The 25,956-nt window shown below is 38.7% G+C and overlaps 1 protein-coding gene across 16 annotated transcripts in view; it reads left to right on the top strand.

Annotated features, from left to right (window-relative positions):
• LOC106060049 (H(+)/Cl(-) exchange transporter 4-like) overlaps positions 1-25,956 on the top strand; it is an 83,932-nt gene that overhangs the window by 35,397 nt on the left and 22,579 nt on the right. For 11 of the 16 annotated variants that reach the window (XM_056038836.1, XM_056038838.1, XM_056038835.1 and 8 more), the window contains one exon: positions 21,501-21,719. In XM_056038836.1, the coding sequence (XP_055894811.1) occupies positions 21,501-21,719 (219 nt within the window). Of the gene's footprint in view, positions 1-5,742; positions 6,215-11,695; positions 12,405-21,500; positions 21,720-25,956 lie in introns of those variants that run through there. The other 5 variants (XM_056038843.1, XM_056038842.1, XM_056038841.1 and 2 more) reach the window with 5 other exon arrangements.

Here is a 25,956-nt window from a genome sequence, read left to right as displayed (position 1 = left end):
CTTCTTCTTCATGGAGTTCCCAAGAGTCTGTGGCATCATGCATTGTACTTTCTCTAGATAGATAGCAGTTCCTTGCTAGACTTTTACTTTCTATCTTTTGTTTATAGGTCTGCATATAAAAACAAAACACGCAGTTCTGATTGTCACATTCCGATTTCAAAAACGAATGCGCTATTAGCAATCTAGTTTCACCATGACCTGCAACTTTTTCTAAAGACCTAGGTTTCTATAAGTCAAGAAGACCTACTATTTGATAATACCAGGTTCGATTTCGACCTTTTGTCCTTAAGCAGTATTAGTCCCTTATCGATTCAGTCCTCGTCTGGATCCAAGAACCAAGTCAGAGCATATCATTTCCAAAGAATGAAGAGAAGCGGAACATATTCCGATTTGCCGCAATATTTTTCTTTAACCTCTGCAACCGGGTCACGTTAGAAAGTTCGTCCAAGTCACGTGCTATAGAATGTTGACACATTATGTGATGAGTTTCTCTATGGACACTTTGGGAATACTTGTACCCCCTAATCAGAGCCATCGCTAATGTAGATGACTTCAAATGTGTTATATTGCTGTATTCATCCTTTAGGTCTGTCAGTAACAGAAAGGAAAGTGCAATTACTTTCAACTAGATCTTACACTTGAAGTGTACGTTTAGCATAATTTGTTTGAGAATTTGTTTGTTTATTATTAAATACCTTGTCAATTTCTATCCTATAAATTTTGTTTGAAAGCGTCAGTAAAACTAGAAAGTGCTTAATTATTCATGGATAGGATACTTATGTGTTTTTACAATTCTTCTTATTAGCATTCAAACTCTTCATGGGAGGGTGAACACAGATTGCAAAAACAGCTCTAACGATTTTCCTACAAATTTAACAGTTTACATAGATTTTTCGGAAAACAATTACTTGCTATTAGACGTCCACACAGTGAAAACTCTGGTATGACTTACAATTTTTCAAAATATAATCATGTTAAAATGAAATTAGTCTATTTTAAGCACGCTTCCTGTGGATATTTGTGTCTTTGTATCTTGAATACGCTGTAGCGGGAATTTCAGCTCTCCCCTCAACTAATTGTGTTTGTCTCAAGAGTTGACTAAATAAATAGACGTCCTTGAACATTTCGTGTACCGTCTTGTGTAGACATGATCTGGGCTGTTCTAAAGGAACTAGATCTTGTAAGCTCTCTGGAAAGACTCCTTGCAGTATTGAAGCATTACGAGAAATACATAGAACGAGAACTTATAGACCACCATCAGCTTCATAAAGGAGGAATTGATTTAAAATTTAACAATTATTTGTTGACAGATCATGCGTGGTGCCCCAATGGTCCAACAGGCTAAGCACTGGTTCTCAAACTGTGGTCCGCGGAAAATGATATACAGTTAAAATAACTTCTTCTCTAAAAGCCAGTTTATCCAACCAGATAATTTCTATAATAATCTTTTAATGTGTCTATTATGTACTATTCTATGATGACCTAAACCAGAGATTTTGGAAACATTCTTTACTTGGATATTCCCGACTGGGTAGTGAACCCTTTAGCGCGTGAACAAACTCAGGTCCAAGTCACAAATGAACACTACTTATACAAGAGCAAACAAACGAGGATCAATGTCTGAACTCGGAGACCACAAATTCTTGTTACAAAAACATATTCCAATTTTATATCCAGCATTATGGGTCATTGTACAAAAGTCATGAGCATCATCACCAATCAAAGCAACCGAAATGTGTGCTCGTTGAGCGGTTGCTACGTAGAAACATTGAGCCGGACAAAAATCTCATCAACCTCATCCATTTTTTTACATTTTATTTTAAACCAAATGTATAATCTCAACAAACACTCCTTCAGAAAAAAAAGTTGTTTTGTATCACTTGTAACTTCTTTGCTCGCCAGTCTTTGAGGGATTTTGATATAGCTTGTAGTCTACTCTTAAGACATGCCTCCAAATTCTCTCAGCAGCTGACTGAACCTTTTGTTCACTTTACCACTAATTCTTGAAATTGCTACTGTGAGGAAAAGATCTATTAGTATTACTAGGACTAGAGATCGCCAAACTCGTAGAGAAGGACAATTTTAGACTTCACTACTAGTAGTAATAGTATGTAAATGCTTAAAACAAAAAATGTTAAACTGAAACCCTTCTACAATTTCAATATGGAAGTTACATCAAGACGTAATAAGTCCAAGGGAATTGTTTAATACAATGAAAATGTATCTTTTTTTTTTTTGTTTAAAGTAAATAGGCCACTAAACACGCAGTGCACACAATCCTAGATTCATGTGTGTGTTGTGTGTTGTTTTTTTTTTTGGAGGGGGCGGAGGGGAGAGCTCAAATGTGTATCTCGCGGCCTTCGTGAGGGCTCTCCAAGTTCAGAGGCTAGCTCTGACAGTTACTTTCCCCAATATTTTGTAGATAAAGGAATATCTGCCAAGTATCGCTCTCTAACAAAGATCTCGTAGACTTGCTCATCTGATAAAATAAACATTTAATAGTACTGCGAAAGTAATTTAGTCTATGTATTTATTTTTATTTTTTGTTGTCTTTTTAATCCAACATTTGCACATCTAGCTCTTGAAGTTGTTGTTTTCTAATTGTGTCCTGTCATATATTTCTCTTTGTTCCATTGCCTGTCCTTTCTTGTCTGACTACATTTACATTATGTCTGATTTGATGAAGTCAAGAACTTTGAAATGACTGGAGTCTACGGGTTGAAAGTTTGATGTTTTATTTGCGAAGTCAATTAGTGTTTGAATACAAGACTTATATCTGGTCTCTTTGACCTAACTTGCTGCTTATTACACACAATAGAGACAGACTAGAGAACATGACATTCAATTAGCGCTGTACATGTACAGCTTTGGTAGGTACAGAAGCTGACTAGTGACCTGTTTGTCCTCATAGAGTATCACCTCCCCTCTCTCTTCCCCCTTTCTTTTCTTTTTTTTTTTTTCTTTACAGCCCCCCCCCCCCCCATTTAAAAAAAACTGTTATCCATTCGCTCTTTTGTTTTTCCTCGTCTCCTGTCTCTATTTCCTGTAATCTCTCATTTGTATCAGTTTCCTTGTTGTTCTAAATAATGACCTTTCCTGACCTGATGACTTCAAAGGTTAACAATAGCCCGGGCAAATAATTAGGTAAATTGTTTAGATTCTGGGGACTTGGTATGCGTGTTTGTAAGACTAGAAACCAAGGTCCAGTGTTTGCGGTGTAGGGAACAGTCGGTGACTGACTTTCCAGGGGTGGTCAGGTCAGTCGAGTTGCCTATTAGATTAACCCAGATTGACAAAATGATATTGGACTGTCATCTTTAATTATTTAACGTTATGTCAAGAAATAAACTCTGGACAAACTAAGTCATGCACGCACAATCGCGCTGATACACACATACATCTTAAGACGCACAGACACACACACACACACTCTAGTATAGTACCTTAGCGCACTGATCATACTACGGGGGATATAGGACTAGCTAATTTAATCTCAGATATAAGACTAGCTAGTCTAGTTGAATCTCAGATATAGGACTAGCTAATTGAATCTCAGATATAAGACTAGCTAGTCTCATTGAACCTCAGATATAAGACTAGCTAGTCTAGTTGAATCTCTACATGACTAGCTAGTTGATTCTCCGATACAGGACTAGCTAGTTGAATCTCAGATACATGACTAGCTTGTTGAATCTCAGATACATGACTAGCTTGTTGAATCTCAGATACATGACTAGCTAGTTGATTCTCCGATATAGGACTAGCTAGGTGATTCTCCGATATAGGACTAGCTAGGTGATTCTCCATTACAGGACTAGCTAGGTGATTCTCCGATATAGGACTAGCTAGGTGATTCTCCGATATAGGACTAGCTAGGTGATTCTCCGATATAGGACTAGCTAGGTGATTCTCCGATATAGGACTAGCTAGTTGATTCTCCGATACAGGACTAGCTAGGTGATTCTCCTATACATGACTAGCTAATTGATTCTCCGCTATAGGACTAGCTAGTTGATTCTCCGCTATAGGACTAGCTAGTTGATTCTCCGCTATAGGACTAGCTAGTGGATTCTCCGCTATAGGACTAGCTAGTTGATTCTCCGCTATAGGACTAACTAGTGGATTCTCCGCTATAGGACTAGCTAGTTGATTCTCCGCTATAGGACTAGCTAGTTGATTTTCCGCTATAGGACTAGCTAGTTGATTCTCCGCTATAGGACTAGCTAGTTGATTCTCCGCTATAGGACTAGCTAGTTGATTCTCCGCTATAGGACTAGCTAGTGGATTCTCCGCTATAGGACAAGCTAGTTGATTCTTCGCTATAGGACTAACTAGTGGATTCTCCGCTATAGGACTAGCTAGTAACAGCTAGTTGATTCTCCGCTATAGGACTAGCTAGTTGATTCTCCGCTATAGGACTAGCTAGTTGATTCTCCGCTATAGGACTAGCTAGTTGATTCTCCGCTATTGGACTAGCTAGTTGATTCTCCGCTATAGGACTAGCTAGTGGATTCTCCGCTATAGGACAAGCTAGTTGATTCTTCGCTATAGGACTAACTAGTGGATTCTCCGCTATAGGACTAGCTAGTTGATTCTCCGCTATAGGACTAGCTAGTAACAGCTAGTTGATTCTCCGCTATAGGACTAGCTAGTTGATAAAATGTGACGCGATGCTTTGCACTGAAGAAATGATGAGTTCAAACTTCTTAGATCAGTTGTAACTAGAACTAGAAGTTTGTGCCACTTCTTAAAAGCGATTTAGGATTGTGTGAAAAATGTCAATGTCATGACATGTAAGCTTTTGGTTTTGTTTATCTTGTTGGACTCTTTGATCTCTATCTCCCTCTTTTTAGTTACATATACATGCACTAGTCACACCTCCCGATTGGGTCCACTTTCTGATGTGTCAATGTGTGTATGATGTGGCCATAAACACTAGAGTATTTGGTCTGTCTGGTGTGGCCATAAACACTAGAGTATTTGGTCTGTCTGATGTGGCCATAAACACTAGAGTATTTGGTCTGTCTGATGTGTTAATAAGTGATGCTATCAATGTGTGTCTGATGTCCCAGTAAACGCTATAGTATTTGGTATGCCGCTGCTGTCAATGTGTGTAAATGTGTCTCCCCCCCCCCCTTTTTTTTTTATTTCCACTAGAAAACAAAAACGCGTGACAGACAGACGTACACATTGAAAGGGGGCGGTTCCCCTGACTGTGTCGCCTTCTTCTAGGTTAGTGCAGATATCGCGTTCTATCCGATGTGATACATACAATTGACCTTACACATTGTAACTAACTATTAGTACAAATGGATGGTTGAGAGTCAGTGAGAGAGGCGGCTTGATGGAGACAAAAAGATAATTGGTGCGATTATCATTAGAGGCGTATTTTTGTTTCATCCGATGCAAGACATACTTTAGTCTAAAACTCGATGATTTGATTTTAAAGCTGTATTTTTTATTGTTGTTTTCAAAAGGAAATTGATCGTATATTATTGTTGTTTTTTTATCTAGCTCATAGAAGCTATAGGATTGAAATGTATTTGGCCTGACCTCCCTTAACTGACTCGCCTTACTGAAGTAAAAATAGCGGTTAGATACAGACGACAAGATCTAAAACCCAACATCTTCTTTCCTGTCTCCTGTCAGGTTCAGAACATGACCACCTTTCTCCCACCCTCACTCTAGACACACACACACACACACACGCCTCCAAATGGTTGTTTTCTTACTTGGTCAGTGTTTAGTGAACTTTACCGTGTGGTGGGACAATCTTGTTTGGAAATAAGGATCTAGAACTTGTTTATGCTGGAGCGATGTACTGGAGAACAACCCGCCACTTACATACAAATGTCTAGTGTTCATGCGTTGTTCTCATTTTTTAAAATATGTTCGCACTTTCAGAGTCCCGGATCTCTCAATGGTGTATCTATTAATAGTTCGGTCTAGTAGCCAATGTAAAGTGCTGATACATTCATGACGGACTTGATTTCTTTAAGTGACATTGGATAATAATCTTTCAGCTCATTTAGTGTTCAATAAAAACAAATCATTCAATATGCTGCTTTCTAGATCGCAACTTTTTTTTTTTTTACACCTTTTTGGTCGCTACAGGCGAGTTATTGGCGAGTGAATTTTAAAACCGTTAGGAGATCTATTAACGAATTCGACAAATATAAATCTTTATTTCTGTTAGCGGTTTAATTTTTAACATGTGAGTTAAGCCATTGTTTTATTGTTGGAGGGGACATAAATCTGCATTGTGACTTAAAACGCGCTGGTAGAGCGTGTCGCCACATACACTACTTTCTGAATCACTCTCTTGCCTTTAATTAGACATCTCAGTCTCTTCTTTCTACCATAGCACTGCTGTCTACTTGGACTTTCTACCATAGCACTGCTGTCTACTTGGACTTTCTACCATAGCACTGCTGTCTACTTGGACTTTCTACCATAGCACTGCTGTCTACTTGGACTTTCTACCATAGCACTGCTGTCTACTTGGACTTTCTACCATAGCACTGCTGTCTACTTGGACTTTCTACCATAGCACTGCTGTCTACTTGGACTTTCTAGGGACATTCACTTGTTAATCTTTGTGCATTCTAGACTGAACGTTTCTCTCTCTCTCTCTCCCCTGATCGAGATTGAAACTTATGTCGACTATACTACGCAGAGCAATAGAAGCTGACATTTGGGACGTTTATAATAAGAGTTTGAAACTTTTGGCTAAGAGAAGTTCTATTTCATTAGGCTTCAATTATTGAACAGTAGGCCGACATCAAGTTTGTCTCTTTTTTTGTAACATTGTGTTCCATGTGATTCTCTCGTTGTCTCTTTTTTTGTAACATTGTGTTCCATGTGATTCTCTCGTTGTCTCTTTTTTTGTAACATTGTGTTCCATGTGATTCTCTCGCTAGTAAGACGTTTAGCTTGTTCCAAAAGGTGGACTTTATTTGAAGGTTATACTGTAGGGTGTCAGTTAACTGTTGTGTCCTCTTCCTCACTGTATACTTCACAATACCAAAGTTGTCCGTGTCCAGACAAAGGTCCTCCAGACTTCTGTTTATTAAGTGAAAGCAATAACACAAATATTAGGAAATAATATTAAAAACAATAAATCTTATTAGAAAGTGAGTTTTCTAAACTAGACCATTTTGAGTCTTAGAGAAATTCATTTATAATGTCATTGTGTATAATAGACATATTTTAAAAAACATCCTCTGCCAGACCTTGTGGCCTCAAGGGCAGATGATATAAAGGTCATCTGTTTCTGTGGCCTGCGGTTAACGAGGGTGTCATGTGGCCAGCACAACGACCAACCGCCTTTACCTATTAGAGCTGGGTGGAATCAGAGGTGCCCAAAGATTCCGAAATTTAAAATCCCAGTTTTCATTAGGGTTTGAATCCAGGGGAACCCCCGTTGTGGAAGCCAAGCGCTTTACCGCTCAGCCACCGCGCCTCCATTATTAATTAAAGGTAATGATTGGAATTGTATAGTTCCTGTATAGTAAATGAATACAGTAGGGTAAAGGTGTACATGTTTGATGGTACATTTAGAGGGATACAATACTTCATATTTCTCCAGTGACTTTCAGTGTTTGTTTTTTATTGTAATAGCAGTTGTGTGTGTGTCACACCTGGTAATGGCTTATGTTTTCTGATGTCATACCTGTCCCGTTGTCTCGCCTGCACGAGTCATGACTTTACATACTTACACACATACACTTTTAAGAGCAGACGAGTTATGGTTGTGTTGTTTTTTTTTCTATATACTACAGGTTTTAGGAGATACATGGACTGTGCTTAATAATTATGTGCACAATGTTCAACATTGAGTGCAATTAGACTGAAATGCTACTTACTCTATACCGGAAATCGAAGTTAGAAAACTACTTGATGTCCCTATCGGTTAGGGTTATGACATAAGAGCCGTGGTTTTGTTGGCTGAGTTAGGCTTCAAAAATAAAATGACGTCAATGATGTTGAACTAGTTTGTCTCCCTTCAAGTTTCTTGTGGAGTCTCTTGATATGCAAAGTGTCTGGTTACACACACACACACGTAATGACTAGTTTCTCTTTTGTTCTCTCTCTCTCCCAGAATTTGTCTCTTGTTGTGTTCACATGCTCTCTCAGATTGTTGCTTGACCCACCTCTTAGAACATTGATGATGGCAATGTCATTTAGAAACATTTCCTTAGTGTTGTTTTCCTATGCATTGTTGCTCTCTTCGTCCATCTTTCTGTGTTTCTCGGCTTTTTTTAACATTCTCTTTGTTTCTCTTCTTCCTCTTTGATCTTCCTTGTCCAGAAATGTCCTATATTTTGTGTGTACCTCATCTCTGCTTCCCTGGACTCCCTGATCACTGAAGGTCGATCTATCTTTTCCTGGGCTTGAGCCGTTCTTCCTATTATTATCTCGAGACCGGTCTTTGACGAATAGTGGAGGGGGGAGGGGAATAGAAGGAAAAGTCCCTCCCCCCCCCTTCACACACACACACACTCGCACTGTTCAATCCCAGCCTCCCCCCTGCATTAGCCGTGATTGTTAAATCAATAGTTCTAGTACCACGCTGTGTTACACTACGGAGACAGTTGAAGACCCTAAAACATAACCAGTGTAGCAGCCTATATATAACATTGGGAAAGTCTCCAAACACAATCTAAACATGACCCTTTGTTTCTTAATAATTCCACTTATGCAACCTTTTTTTTTAACCATCAACTGTATTGTCTTGTTGTTGTTTTTTTAAATTAAACTATTTCAAACAGGGTCTTATGTAAAGATATTAGTCCTACACCTAACATCAAATGAGGCAGTATCAGGCTAGCTTTGTTTTCTTTTGTATTTTAAAACCCCGTAAACATCATAGCAATACGTTAACATCGTAGCAATATGTTAACATCATAGCAATATGGTAACATCGTAGCAATATGTTAACATCATAGCAATACGTTAACATCGTAGCAATACGTTAACATCGTAGCAATATGTTAACATCATAGCAATACGTTAACATCGTAGCAATATGTTAACATCATAGCAATACGCCGTTTCAGTACTGTAAGCAGTCTAAATGTCTAAAGAAATAACATGTCGGATGTTTTGTAACGGATATGTTTGTGTCCAGCTAGACTTTGAAATCTCTAGGCCTAGAAGGAACTCAATGAAAATCTTAAACCTTTTCGTTCTTACAATAACATCATAAATGGTCATATTTTAATCATATTAGCATGTGTGGCTGAAGGGCGAAATCGCTTGGCATGGTGGGCTCGAGTTCGAATCCCAACTGAAAGAGTTTTGATTCCTGAGCCCCTAAGGGCAGTAAGTAAACCTCCCAGATACCAATCCGTTGCGGTTATCAGTGTGTGAATGGCGATCACGTGGTACAGCTCTCTCCGTCACTATTGATATGTTGAACATGAAAGTTCTGCAGTCAGTTCTTTATGAGCCGTTTGTCATTAATTCTATTTTTTAAAATGAAATCTTGCTAGTTGATTCGAATGCAGTGCATGAAAAGTAATTTCCGCTCAAGTAACAATAGACCTCAAATAAGTCATGTATTTTCAGCATCAGCCCACGAGCGTAGCCAGTGTGCATAGGTCACAGTTCTAACGCATGACATTCTTCAGTTTAGCGTTACCCCCCTCCCCTTTTCCAAAACCTACAGAAATGTCATCCACCGCACTCCTTCCATCTTACAGCGACCTGGTCAATATTGTTTTGGATTGACAGTTAAATCACGAGTCCTTCCTTGCCTGGCAATGATTAGTTAAAGTTGTAATCTCTCGACTTATGTCTATCACAGCTAGTGTGTTTTAAGTGAACTTGAGTGAAGAGTAATATTGCAGACTCACTTATGTCTTTCACTCACTTATGTCTATCACAGCTAGTGTGTCCTGAGTCTTGAGTGAAGTGAATTTGAGTGGAGAGTAGTAGTGCAGACTCACTTCCTCCGTTTGTCTGGTTCAAGGATACAAATATCTAGATTTGAACGAGTTTATGCCTTTTTTTTTTTTTAAAAGAATGATGACTTTCTGTGTACGCTCACAAAGCAGCTGATAGGAGGAGATGCCACTATTGTATGTTTTCCTTTGACGGAATAGCTTGTTCCATGTTCCTTTAAATCGTTCACATAAATCTATTGCAGCTTCCTAACCTGCACGTATCACTATCCTGTAACTGTCAGATGTCACCATTAGAAGTCTCTGGTTTGAAAGTATTCCTACCTAGTTATTTTTCTTTTCTTTAAAGTAGAGCGAAAGTGAGATCCAATGATGACATCTTGGGAAATGTTCCAGGTCTGACCGCGCGCCTCTCTCAAACTACAGATGACGTCATAAACTGTGGGGGAGGGGGAATCTCCCCACCTCCCATCTTGTCTTTTGTCTTCTCTTACATCAGGAGGCAGAGCTCCAATCATACATATTTATGAATTCATTATATCAGCCGTCGTTACATGCCCTATCACTCACACACACACTCAATATTGTCCTGAACTTTTTAACTAGGAAAATAGTGGGGGTGCGTATACACACAATAACAACACTATAAAACTAGATGTTAGGTAAATAGATCGACTGTCTTCTAGAGAGTTGTGATTTTGTTTTTTTTTTCAGAACAGCGCTGCTCAGCTAGTCTCCCTAACTATTTGGCCGTCAGTTGCCAGCTTCAGATAGAGCGGTCCGTGACATTCAGTAGTAGGGGAAAGGGATTCCCTAAGGAAGAAAATCAATTTTAAATAAAGTTTGGCAAAAAAAAAAATATTATTTGTATGTCACAGCTTTACAACAATACATACTATAAATGTACAAGGTTTAAAGACTTAGTCATTTATAGTGGCCATAGAAACAGATGACCTTAACATCATCTGTCCCATAGATCGTAAGGTCTTATTTATTTACTTATTTAAAGTGAAATAGAAAAATACAAAACAAAAATTTGATGAGTACTAGTACTATTTAGCCTCTGAAGAGTCTAAAGAGCATCATGGCATCGCGTTGTGAAGTAGCGCTGAACAAAACCCATTGGAAAAACTATTTGTAATCGCACAGATTTATTGTTGTTGGTCTAGATCTATTACAATTTTAATGACATTACTGATCCAAATAATTGACACAATTACACTTCGTAGAAGTATTGTTTTTAATGTAATTTTTTTTGTAGTTATTATTATTCAATATAGATCTAGATTAATGGTTGACAATATGTGCAAGTCAACCGTATGAGTAATATCAATTTAAATATATATATATATATATATATATATATATATATATATATATATATATATATATATATATATATATATATATAAAATTGTTTACATGGCGCCAAACATTCCTCACACACATGGAAAAACCAAACACGCTGTGCTCTGACAATAACGAAATATAGAAATTCTCTTAGCCATCAGACGTTCATTTTAAGTGCGACCGTTGTTGTACTGGCACATGCGCAGCCTAAATATTGACATCAGGCTGAATGACAATATTAGGAACTCGGGTCTCCGAGTGACAATATGTATGTATCACTTTATCTGTACTTTTATCACTTGCCTCTTGATCTAGATCTAGCAGACGTCAGTTTTCATGTGGAGAGACACCCAAGTATTTGTAGCACGTATGTCTTGGACCGGACTCGGTATCATACTAGACTAAATAGATGTGCAGATATCTGTCCCATAGTATAGCACATCTGCTACATGTTTTGTGTGTGTGTGTGTGTTTTCTTTTACTGCATAGATCTATATATCTATTTACACACACAACATATACACACACTTCGTACATACTTGATCTTCACTAAACCTTGCCGACAGACGTTGTGTGGAATTTCTCTACTTAAGTCACTGCTGGAGAAAGTCATTGTGACGATGATTGAATGTCTTTGTTTTCCTGCTTAAAATGTCGGTCTAGCTAGATTAGGTTGGGTTTTGCTAGTCAGGTTTTTAAGTTAACACGGATTGAAGCCTATTCGGATGCATCATTGTTTTTTTTTTCCTATTTCGATTCAAAGCTAACTTATTGATGTCGGATCAAGTGACTTTCTTTAGCTCGTGTGTGTGTACATAACGATTTAAGAGCCTGTCAAGGGTTAACTGCCATAATTGAAACAAACAAAATGCTTCATTTCGACCCCCCCTGGAGGGTGTCGGCCCTTGACGTTTTGTATGTGTCTTAGCGTGTGCGCGTGTATGTTTTGACCTGCTGTGGTCACCATGGCGGGAATCATTGACCAGGATTACTTGCAAGTTCTGCCTAACATCAAGAACAAGTTGAAGAAGTTCAACCGGCTGGACGACAGCGCCTACGACGATGTCATCACACCCAGCTCGGTCAGTGGCGAGAAGAAGGAAGGGGACGAAGAGAAAAGTCTGGAAATGTCCGAGACTTCATCTCCAGGTAGATATACTTAGGACTAGCCAGCTCCTTGACCAGCTGGGTTTGTTTTAAACTACCTTTTTTTTTTTTTTGACTCCATCCTTCTCCTCTAATTATCACCACACTGCATTTTAATCATTTACTCATTTCATGTGTTGAATATCCCATGATTCCAGATTTTAATTCAATTTGTCTTATTGAAACATGTCTAAACTTAACTATACAATACTGTCCGATCCAGATCTTTCAATACTATAGAGTAAAGAAACGATATTTACGTTGAATTAACACTACCTTCATCTTTCATCATAACCATCACTTACTTTGTCTTGTTTGGTTTCATAACATTTATCCCTGAAGTTCCTCCTCGGTAAATATCTGATTGACGATGAGGTCAGATTGTGTCGCCATCTAGAAATACTCTTGTCAACCAGAATTGTTCTCTGGCTAGCATCCTCTATCAATTCTTTGGAAATCTTGAAAACTGCCTTGACATTTCTACTGTTCAAATGCTTGAAAAAAAAATTACTAAATGTTTAACTTCTCAGTGGCCTCTGGAGGACAAACTTGAAGTTAGTGGCCTCTGGATGACAAACTTGAGGTTAGTGGCCTCTGGATGAAAAAATTTAAGGTTAGTGGCCTCTGGATGACTCAATGTGTATTCTTGAAGGACCTGGTTCCACTTGACACTGGCGTGTGTCTCTGGTGATTATTTGCATTCTTCTCATTCTGCAATGTTCGTGTCAGAACTAAACGTAGTGACATCTCAGCTTCATGTTTGATGTCTCTAAGCGATCTCCAGTAGTCTTGTTGTTGTTTTTTTAAGTTATTTTTACATCCTTCTCTTCCTGATAGAGCGACATTTTTATTTTTCATTCCGGCTCCAGTCCATATTTTTTTCCCACCAATTCGTCGTCAGTTTCATTTTCCCTTTATATATTCGTCTGGACAAGATTCTTTCCGATAGAACTGTTTGTATGGAATCTCGATATTTATACGCTCATATACATACTGAGTGATCGATACCGTCCAGGCTGTACAATCATGCTGTTCCAAAGTTGGGGGTGGGCATGTCTTGAGTTGTGTGTACCGTGACGTGAACTCGATGCTCACTTCATGAGTCTCTGGGAACGTGTGGAACAAAACTGCTGGTTTCTTTCAGCACTATAGCTTAGCATGGACCTGACTTCTTAGACTCTGGAGGAATCTCAGTGAATCCTTTTAAAATATTTGAAAGACATTGGGATCTTTTGAAGATGTCATAGATCAATATTTGTGAGAGGTTATCAAAAGATACTTGACACACTGCATTGAATTATTTCGTTTATTTGGGGGTTTTGTTCTTTGGTTTTCGTACTTTCTGTTCAGTGTTTCTGTAGCATTTATTTTTCTGGACTTGTTCTGTTGATGTCTTTGTTTGTACCTTTTTTTCTTGAATAGTTTTTAATGTCATTGTTTGTCTAGAAGTAGTATTTTAAAGGTATTGTTGAAAAAAATGAGTGTCAAGTTAAGGTGTCCCTAAATAGCCACTTTACAACATCCAAGCTTCCATCATGTTTGCATTTAGTGACCCACTTCCTGAATAACATTTTTCATCGTTCTCAAAACTGCACATACGCTACCAGCAACCTCGCCCCAATTACATTTTGTTTTCAAGTGCCCACCGGAACTCTAGTGACCGATCGATCACCCGTACCCCCGAACCCTCTCTAAGAAGCGAATTTGCAGTTCCAGATCATCAAAGAATAAAAAAAAAGGATTGATTTCCATCTCTATATGATTGAAACCATAGTTTGATTTCCCCATTTGATCAATTATCATAGGGAGAGAATCGATACATTTCTATTTTGTATGGGAGTGTTTTGGTTCACTTTCTATGCTAGAATGTGTCACACTTGGAGTTTAGAGCACTTGCAGGGTTAGTTTATGATCAGCAATGAATCAATGATACATGGAGCTGTCAATGGCAGCAAAATGAGTGTCCACCAAACACTTTGATTTCAAGTCAATTGTGTTACCCGCATCAATACCTCGGCGTTTATGTTTGTGTGTGTGTTTTGACCAGGTAACATCTCATATATCATTGTCTCACTCTGTGTGTGTGTGTGTGTGTGTGTTTGATTGATGGTGCTTCAGGTCTCGTAACAATGCAATAAAAAGAAAATGACATGACTTGATCCTGCTCAAAACGTACATTTAGGTACAGGCTGGGCTGGTAGAAAAATAAAAATACTTGATTCTCTGACCACAAAATGTTGTGTAAGAGTTCGTTTTGAACAACTATCAGCCGTGGCAAGCAGCAGTCTAAGCTGTAACAAAGTTGACACTGAACTAGTCACGTCTGCTTGACACAACTGAAGGTTGCTGTTTCAACATTCTACTAAGGGCTATGGGAACGTTACTGCAGAGGATGCTACATAAACATTTAATTCTCTATCTCTATAGGTTCATACACATATTTGCAGGGATTGTTTTCTCTTCAACCTAATCACCAAGTCTGTGACATTTTATGTCTCGAGAGACGCCCTTTTCTTTTAGCAACCTCTTGTGTGACTCCCCCGCCCGCCCCCCCCCCCCTCCACAATCTAACTCATGGCCAGTTTTTAAATACTGGGTTTCGTTTTTTTTTTTCCTTTTTATTTATGCAACAAAAAAAATTCAGTCCCTTTATTAACCAATGCCATGTTTTCCTGTTCGAACAAGTACTTGTCAAAGTAATGACTATAACAACTATTTGAAGACCATTATGTTCACTATTAAATCAGAAGCATCTTGGAGCTAGAACTAATAGTTGTTTTTTTCCTCATATAAAAGCTATTCTGTTGTGTTGTTATTAGTTTGTACATTTCCTGATGCTCTGCTGCTTCTCCAGATCGTCCACGTCCTAATCCCAACTTCGTTGGAGGCTGATCCTCTCTTATAGACATTTTTTTTTTCATTTCGCTTCATGAGCATAAGATAGAAAATTGAGTAGATCTTGGAGAACTTAGCAGTAGACGTAGAAACTTGAGTAGGTCATGGACAACTTAGCAATAGACGTAGAAACTTGAGTAGATCATGGAGAACTTAGCAGTAGACGTAGGAACTTGAGTAGGTCATGGACAACTTAGCAGTAGACGTAGAAACTTGAGTAGGTCATGGACAACTTAGCAGTAGACGTAGAAACTTGAGTAGATCATGGAGAACTTAGCAGTAGACGTAGAAACTTGAGTAGATCATGGAGAACTTAGCAGTAGACGTAGAAACTTGAGTAGACCATGGAGAACTTAGCAGTAGACGTAGAAACTTGAGTAGGTCATGGAGAACTTAGCAGTAGACGTAGAAACTTGAGTAGGTCATGGACAACTTAGCAGTAGACGTAGAAACTTGAGTAGATCTTTGAGAACTTAGCAGTAGACGTAGAAACTTGAGTAGGTCATGACAACTTAGCAGTAGACGTAGGAACTTGAGTAGGTCATGGAGAACTTAGCAGTAGACGTAGAAACTTGAGTAGGTCATGGAGAACTTAGCAGTAGACGTAGAAACTTGAGTAGGTCATGGACAACTTAGCAGTAGACGTGGAAACTTGAGTAGATCATGGAGAACTTAGCAGTAGACGTAGAAACTTGAGTAGGTCATGGAGAACTTAGCAGTAGACGTAGAAACTTGAGTAGATCATGGAGAACTTAGCAGTAGACGTAGAAACTTGAGTAGGTCATGACAACTTAGCAGTAGACGTAGAAACTTGAGTAGGTCATGGAGAACTTAGCAGTAGACGTAGAAACTTGAGTAGGTCATGGAGAACTTAGCAGTAGACGTAGAAACTTGAGTAGGTCATGGAGAACTTAGCAGTAGACGTAGAAACTTGAGTAGGTCATGGACAACTTAGCAGTAGACGTAGAAACTTGAGTAGGTCATGGACAACTTAGCAGTAGACGTAGAAACTTGAGTAGATCTTGGAGAACTTAGCAGTAGACGTAGAAACTTGAGTAGGTCATGACAACTTAGCAGTAGACGTAGGAACTTGAGTAGGTCATGACAACTTAGCAGTAGACGTAAAAACTTGAGTAGGTCATGGAGAACTTAGCAGTAGACGTAGGAACTTGAGTAGGTCATGGAGAACTTAGCAGTAGACGTAGAAACTTGAGTAGGTCATGGACAACTTAGCAGTAGACGTGGAAACTTGAGTAGATCATGGAGAACTTAGCAGTAGACGTAGAAACTTGAGTAGACCATGGAGAACTTAGCAGTAGACGTAGAAACTTGAGTAGATCATGGAGAACTTAGCAGTAGACGTAGAAACTTGAGTAGGTCATGACAACTTAGCAGTAGACGTAGAAACTTGAGTAGGTCATGACAACTTAGCAGTAGACGTAGAAACTTGAGTAGGTCATGGAGAACTTAGCAGTAGACGTAGAAACTTGAGTAGATCATGGAGAACTTAGCAGTAGACGTAGAAACTTGAGTAGGTCATGGACAACTTAGCAGTAGACGTAGAAACTTGAGTAGGTCATGGAGAACTTAGCAGTAGACGTAGAAACTTGAGTAGGTCATGGACAACTTAGCAGTAGACGTAGAAACTTGAGTAGATCATGGAGAACTTAGCAGTAGACGTAGAAACTTGAGTAGATCATGGAGAACTTAGCAGTAGACGTAGAAACTTGAGTAGGTCATGGACAACTTAGCAGTAGACGTAGGAACTTGAGTAGGTCATGACAACTTAGCAGTAGACGTAGAAACTTGAGTAGGTCATGGAGAACTTAGCAGTAGACGTAGGAACTTGAGTAGGTCATGGAGAACTTAGCAGTAGACGTAGAAACTTGAGTAGATCATGGAGAACTTAGCAGTAGACGTAGAAACTTGAGTAGGTCATGGAGAACTTAGCAGTAGACATAGGAACTTGAGTAGGTCATGGAGAACTTAGCAGTAGACGTAGAAACTTGAGTAGGTCATGACAACTTAGCAGTTAATGTAGATGAATGTGTTACTACGTGAGTGGCATGTAAAGTCAAAGTAAATGGAAGTGTATGTCAGATGTCTTACTACTATACATTGACTATATATTGGTCCAAGAGACTTTTTAAATGGAGTGGGGCTGATGTGCTGGGCGTTATACTATTGTATAGGCCTACACCCATTCTAATTAGAGACAAAAATAAAGGTATTTAATATGGCATAAACATTTTGTCTAGTAGTTTGACCGTTCATAAAATGAAAACTAAAGATCTCTCTCTATTCTCTCTCTCTCTCTCTCTCTCTCTCTCTCCTTCTTCTCTTCTGTGTTTTCTCTCCTCCCTCCGTTTTTTGTTTGAACGCTGATATATATCTACTTAATCAGTTGGATACAAACTTTGTTTCTCCCACTTCCCTTTCTCGGTTCTGGTGGAAACTCTGTGTCACAAGTATTTCTTGTCTTTAAAAACACACGAATCAAAGAGCAATTGTATTATCAACTTGTAGTGTTTAATTCATCTTGTTTTATATAGAGACAGTATGAATTGAATAATAGATAGCTAATTAATCTTCTATTCTCATAAAGACTTGTTTTACTTATGGGGAAAATAGAAAGAAAATTACAGGTATTTTTTTATCAAAATTCAGGGTTGGGCAAACGATAATGGTTTCAAATTTTCGGACTCCAAAACAGTTAGTATGCATTTTTGTAATTTAAGGGGACTCCACCCGACCCTGAACTATTTATACACCAAAAGAAGATCCATGTCGTGAAAACTACAAAAAAAATGTAGGCCTCACCTTAGATTCCAAATTTAATTTACTCCCCCACATTAAGGAACTTAAGAAGAAATGCCAAAAGTCATTAAACATACTTAGAGCACTCAGCCATACGGACTGGGGAGCTGACAGAGATACCTTGCTGCTGCTCTATCGGAGTCTAATTCGATCCAAGCTAGACTACGGATCCATAATATATGGAGCAGCAAGGAAGTCGTACCTAAAAATACTGGAACCAATACAAAATGCTTCCTTGCGTCTCTGTCTCGGCGCGTTTCGTGCATCACCTATCCCAAGTCTCTATGTGGAGGCTGGAGAACTCCCCATGGATATAAGAATGAAAAAGCTTGCAATGCAGTAAATAGTCAAGCTAAAATCCAACCCCACGAACCCTGCTTTCGACTCCATATTTAACCCCACAGAGGTAGAATTATACAATCGAAGGCCTAACGTCATACAGCCGTTGGGCCTTCGAATGAGAGAACCCATCCAAAATTTAACCCCACCCATTGACCAAATCTCTAAAATAGAAACCCCTCAGAATCCTCCTTGGCTAATGAATAAACCCAAATTAAACTTATCCCTCCTTAATTTCAAAAAAGAAAATACAGACCCAAGCATACTTCAAGTCCACTTTAGGGAACTGCAGGAGAGCTACGGAGATTGTGGCACCATCTACACAGACGGATCCAAAATGGATGGAAAGGTCGCGTCTGCCTGCTCCTTTCGGAACAAAACAATCTCCCGTAGACTCCCCGATGGCTGCTCTATCTTTACGGCCGAATTGCATGTAATATCGCTTGCACTTATGGCCGTTAAAGCATCAGAAAGGAGGAAATTTATAATCTGCTCCGACTCCAAATCTGCATTGCAAGCTTTGGGGCGGATGAAGACTGACATCCCATTGGTACATAAGAGCCTGAAGTTGTTGGACCAAATAACAGCCGACCGTAGGGATGTCACCTTCATCTGGGTCCCCTCCCATGTTGGCATTGAGGGAAACGAAGCCGCAGACAGAGAAGCAAAGAGAGCCCTAAATCATGCTGTGTCAGGAACCCAAATTCCCTACTCGGACCTGAGACAAAGTATTGCCTCTGCCACCTATCGAGAGTGGCAGAACCGATGGGAGGCTGAGACTCACAGTAAACTCAGGCAGATTGTGGCGGATGTCAGGTGGCGGCCCACATCTAAGGGTCTGACAAGGCGTGGTAGCACGACCATGTCCAGACTTAGGATTGGCCACACCTACATCACGCACTCTTTTGTACTGAAGAGAGAGGAGCCCCCACTTTGTGAGTACTGTGACTCTCTCCTCACCGTGGAACATATCCTCGTTGATTGCCCCAGATACCAGGATGTCAGGGCGAAATATTTTAGAGACACTAATTTAAATACACTATTTGATAATGTTGACCCTGGGAAGGTACTGGGCTTTATCCGGGAAGTGGGGCTATCTACGAAGATCTGATTTATGAATTTGTGAACATGCACTATTTACATTAGATTTTTACCAAATATTTAAATTTTTACTACCTTTACTATTTTAACTGTGAAAAGACCTTGATTTTAATGATATGACTGTATAGAATCTGGCCCTTGTTGTTTAGAGAGAGAGGGATCTTTAGGGGACTGCAGGCACGACATGGCCTAAATTGTGCCGATGTGCCTCAAATCAAAAATCAAAAGATCAAAGATCTACGAAGATCTGATTTATGAATTTGTGAACATGTACTATTTACATTAGATTTTTACCAATAATTAAATTTTTACTACCTTTACTATTTTAACTGTGAATAGACCTTGATTTTAATGATATGACTGTATAGAATTTGGCCCTTGTTGTTTAGAGAGAGAGTAGCCCTTAAGGGACTGCAGGCACGACATGGCCTAAATTGTGCCTAAAATCAAAATCAAATCATAAAGACTTGTCTATCTCAGTGCCTTGAGCCCTCGAGTTAGTCTCGAGCAACTTTTTTTGTTTTAATTGCTTTTGAAAAGCCAACACCGAAACCTCCCAGATTTCCCCATCCCACATCTTTTTTTTTCAAAAAAAAAACAACAACTGGTAATCAAATAGCTAAACAAAATCAGCTGGTCCATACAAGTGATTGGACCATAGCGCAGTGAGCATGCAAAAACATCAAATAGCTATACAAAATCAATTGGTAAAAAATATTTCCAATCACACACATTAATTATTGTTATTCTAACATGTTATATAACATGATTGATTCGAACTAATTAATACAATTACTCTTAAATCAGCTTTGCTTTGTATTTAAAAAGTATTTGTTTCTATTTCATTTGTTTTTATATCTCTATTGTACATAGTATTCCCCTCTTGTCCATGGCAGCGAGTGTTGGTCAAGATTGAAGATCTATATTTCTGTGTGGGATGCTGAAGTTAATGTTGTACTTGGGAAGTAAAAAGCAATGGTCGCCACATTTGATGACCTAGTTCAATCTTTTCCACTGTCTCTCCTTGTTTACCATTCAACATCTTGTGTAGCACTAATAGAGTTGGTTGTTGTTTTTTTATGTCGTATTTTTCAATTCACCGGAGAAGCCCAGCCTATCTGTACATCTTATTGTGTTGGTTGCTCCAGGGAAACTGATATTCACCCTACACACTAACATCTTTTATAACCTTTGACCTTATCGTTGTAATTTTTAGCATAACTAAAACAATAAGATCTTGCTATTAAGAATTAAACTAAAAAGTGTAACACTCAAGGTGTGTATACTGCATGACAAATTGACTCTCAGCTTCACCTTGACACGCTCATTTCTCTGGCTACTTTCGTACAAAAAAAAATAATAATAGCCGGATGTTGTTGTTACATAGTTGATTCATATCGAAACTAAAAATAGAAGAAACTTGAAGATGCCATTAGAAGAAAGACAGTATACATTAGTGTCTAAGTTTCAACTTTCACATTCATTTAGCACCATCACTTTGAGTGCACTAGCAAATTCAGGTTTTGGATTTTTAGCACATCGGCACAATTTAGGCTAATTTAGCAGCATCACTTCTATTTGCTCTAGCCCAGGCATGTAGTAGCATTATCACTTGTGTATGAGACGAGCAAAGCTGTCTGGACGTTCTGGAAACATTTCACAGCTCTTGTTGCTGTTGCCTCTGGGTTTTTTCAACACTAAATCCCTGCAGGTGTAATGAATGTACTTTGTTCAATTCGCCTTTGTTTAGAATATTTGTTTTCGTTTGTTACGTACGTTTAAACTGAGATAAACAACCAAATTAAGAATTGTATCTGTAACAGCTCCAACATTTGACCTACTTGACAACCTTGAGCTTCTATTGGTTAGAATACGGTTTATATAAACCTGATTTGATCTCTCATTCTTCTCAATGCATCATTGCTCATGTACTTCTCTATTTGGCAGGGTCCAGCAACATCATGGACACCCTGGACGATCTCCCCCCGGGCATTGGGCAGTACGACGACTTCCACACCATCGACTGGCTCCGTGACATTGCCCGGGACCGCATGCGTCACCGGCACATCGTGAAGAAGAGACAGGAGGGATGCTGGGAGCAAGTGAAAGGCGCCCATGACGCCTGGTCAGGATGGGTGTGTGTGCTCTTAGTTGGAGTCGCAGCAGGTAAAACTACTTTGTAGTCTGGGTCTCTAAAATCTTAATGAACATTAGAACTATGTAGCTTTATACATCATAACCTTTACAAGTCTGGACGGTTGTCTTTTTTTTTTTTTTTTTTTTTTTTACAATGGTTGGCCCCACTGTGTTCAGACAACCCCGGGCCACGTTGGTTATGTCTGCGGTATGGAGGACGTACTGCCTAAAGTTAGACTACTTGTGATAGGCACAATGAAAGCTGGTTTCCGTTCTGTGGATGTAGTTTAACGGGATCTTAACAGAGGCAGACAGAGATGTGGACTAGTGAAAAGACAGCACTATGTGGAGAGAGATGGTAACCAGACAAACTATGAACAACGAAGTAGTGATAACCTCAAACTTGACAATATAAAGTATGTATGGTTCATCTAACACACCATGGGGGCAGGCGCCAGTTGTAATGAAGATGAGTATGTTCAGACTAAAGAATTGTGTCCTTAAATTGAGAGGAACCATAATCTAAGACTAAAGGTAAATTTTAAAAAAAAGTAAAGTTCCCCTTTCAGACTTTGCGATTGATAGGGCAGATAATGAGGGTGTCATGTGGCCAGCACAATGACCAACCGCTTTTACTTTTCCCCAACTAATGTCAGGTACCTATTAGAGCTGCGTGGACTCAGAGGCGCCCTAAAGATTCCGAAATTAAAATCCCAATCTTCACCAGGATTTGAACCATGGACCCCTCTTTCGAAATCAAACCACTCAGTCACCCTGAAGATGGACAACAATAATGGCTTTGCAAAATAAATGTTTAAAAAAACATGTTCTAATCGCGGCCCTGCAAATAGATTTACAGATTATTATCGGGCAAACTTGATTTAGTCTGGCTATTTGTTGTTGCTTACATTGTTAGTAATAACACAATGAATAGACTAGACTGTATTATCAAGGAGGAAGTGTCAACGTTAGATCATCAAAAGTCTTCAAGTTACTGGTCAGGGTAATTAGCTTGTATTGATGCTAGGAGAAAGTCGTGTGCATGACAAGATTTACTGAGCAGTACAGTCAGCCATTTAGTAGGTCTTTTGTTTCGTTACACACACACACACACAACCACTAGCGTTAAGGAAATATGCCAACAACACACACACACATCTAGTAGCGTTAAGGAAACATGCCAACAACAACAACAAATCACTCCCTTTCTGGTGTGAATATCTTTTTTGAGCTGTTCCACAACAAAATAAAGTGTTAAGCCCAAAATGTCTAATTTAATTTGACCTCCTTCCCAGCTCTGTCCTTGTGCTTTACAGAATAATCTGGTATCTACTCCGACGATTGACTCAATTAAGTTCTGGCAACGTTTTTCTTTCAAGTGAGCTTGTCCAGGTTTCTTCTGGGAGATGGCATTAAGCACGTCATCTAAATACCGGAAATAAATGCAGGAGCCCTTTTGTCACGCCTACTCCCCTCCCCTCTTTTCTCCTTAGGATCGATTCTTTCTCCTGGCTGTGTGCCAAGTTGTCGTCTGCTGGCTACTGCTCCCTCCCTTTGACCTTGTGGCCTCAGAGCAAATCACCGTCTGGCCTTCAGAAGACGTTGAGATGGCACGTGCTGTAGGCACTAAATGGCCAGTTGCTCAGTACAACCTGATGCCATCTCAGAAGAATCTAGTTTTTAGACGCGCTAGCTATTTCTCTTTCACTGACGTTCTGACTATCGATGTAACCCTATGTATCTATTTAGACATTTCTCTTTCACTGACATTCTGACTATCGATGTAACCCTATGTATCTATTTAGACATTTCTCTTTCACTGACATTCTGACTATCGATGTAACCCTATGTATCTATTTAGACATTTCTCTTTCACTGACATTCTGACTATCGATGTAACCCTATGTATCTATTTAGACATTTCTCTTTCACTGACGTTCTGACTATCGATGTAACCCTATGTATCTATTTAGACATTTCTCTTTCACTGACATTCTGACTATCGATGTAACCCTATGTATCTATTTAGACATTTCTCTTTCACTGACATTCTGACTATCGATGTAACCCTATGTATCTATTTAGACATTTCTCTTTCACTGACATTCTGACTATCGATGTAACCCTATGTATCTATTTAGACATTTCTCTTTCACTGACATTCTGACTATCGATGTAACCCTATGTATCTATTTAGACATTTCTCTTTCACTGACGTTCTGACTATCGATGTAACCCTATGTATCTATTTAGACATTTCTCTTTCACTGACATTCTGACTATCGATGTAACCCTATGTATCTATTTAGACATTTCTCTTTCACTGACATTCTGACTATCGATGTAACCCTATGTATCTATTTAGACATTTCTCTTTCACTGACATTCTGACTATCGATGTAACCCTATGTATCTATTTAGACATTTCTCTTTCACTGACGTTCTGACTATCGATGTAACCCTATGTATCTATTTAGACATTTCTCTTTCACTGACGTTCTGACTATCGATGTAACCCTATGTATCTATTTAGACATTTCTCTTTCACTGACGTTCTGACTATCGATGTAACCCTATGTATCTATTTAGACATTTCTCTTTCACTGACATTCTGACTATCGATGTAACCCTATGTATCTATTTAGACATTTCTCTTTCACTGACATTCTGACTATCGATGTAACCCTATGTATCTATTTAGACATTTCTCTTTCACTGACGTTCTGACTATCGATGTAACCCTATGTATCTATTTAGACATTTCTCTTTCACTGACGTTCTGACTATCGATGTAACCCTATGTATCTATTTAGACATTTCTCTTTCACTGACATTCTGACTATCGATGTAACCCTATGTATCTATTTAGACATTTCTCTTTCACTGACATTCTGACTATCGATGTAACCCTATGTATCTATTTAGACATTTCTCTTTCACTGACGTTCTGACTATCGATGTAACCCTATGTATCTATTTAGACATTTCTCTTTCACTGACATTCTGACTATCGATGTAACCCTATGTATCTATTTAGACATTTCTCTTTCACTGACATTCTGACTATCGATGTAACCCTATGTATCTATTTAGACATTTCTCTTTCACTGACATTCTGACTATCGATGTAACCCTATGTATCTATTTAGACATTTCTCTTTCACTGACGTTCTGACTATCGATGTAACCCTATGTATCTATTTAGACATTTCTCTTTCACTGACGTTCTGACTATCGATGTAACCCTATGTATCTATTTAGACATTTCTCTTTCACTGACGTTCTGACTATCGATGTAACCCTATGTATCTATTTAGACATTTCTCTTTCACTGACATTCTGACTATCGATGTAACCCTATGTATCTATTTAGACATTTCTCTTTCACTGAAATTCTGACTATCGATGTAACCCTATGTATCTATTTAGACATTTCTCTTTCACTGACGTTCTGACTATCGATGTAACCCTATGTATCTATTTAGACATTTCTCTTTCACTGACATTCTGACTATCGATGTAACCCTATGTATCTATTTAGACATTTCTCTTTCACTGACGTTCTGACTATCGATGTAACCCTATGTATCTATTTAGACATTTCTCTTTCACTGACATTCTGACTATCGATGTAACCCTATGTATCTATTTAGACATTTCTCTTTCACTGACGTTCTGACTATCGATGTAACCCTATGTATCTATTTAGACATTTCTCTTTCACTGACATTCTGACTATCGATGTAACCCTATGTATCTATTTAGACATTTCTCTTTCACTGACATTCTGACTATCGATGTAACCCTATGTATCTATTTAGACATTTCTCTTTCACTGACATTCTGACTATCGATGTAACCCTATGTATCTATTTAGACATTTCTCTTTCACTGACGTTCTGACTATCGATGTAACCCTATGTATCTATTTAGACATTTCTCTTTCACTGACGTTCTGACTATCGATGTAACCCTATGTATCTATTTAGACATTTCTCTTTCACTGACGTTCTGACTATCGATGTAACCCTATGTATCTATTTAGACATTTCTCTTTCACTGACATTCTGACTATCGATGTAACCCTATGTATCTATTTAGACATTTCTCTTTCACTGACATTCTGACTATCGATGTAACCCTATGTATCTATTTAGACATTTCTCTTTCACTGACGTTCTGACTATCGATGTAACCCTATGTATCTATTTAGACATTTCTCTTTCACTGACGTTCTGACTATCGATGTAACCCTATGTATCTATTT

Source organism: Biomphalaria glabrata, chromosome 8 (genome assembly GCF_947242115.1).
Source record: "Biomphalaria glabrata chromosome 8, xgBioGlab47.1, whole genome shotgun sequence".
Classification (NCBI taxonomy): Eukaryota; Metazoa; Mollusca; class Gastropoda; family Planorbidae; genus Biomphalaria; species Biomphalaria glabrata.
The sequence above is the reverse complement of the archived record's forward strand: the minus strand, read 5'-3'. Positions and strand labels throughout refer to the sequence as shown.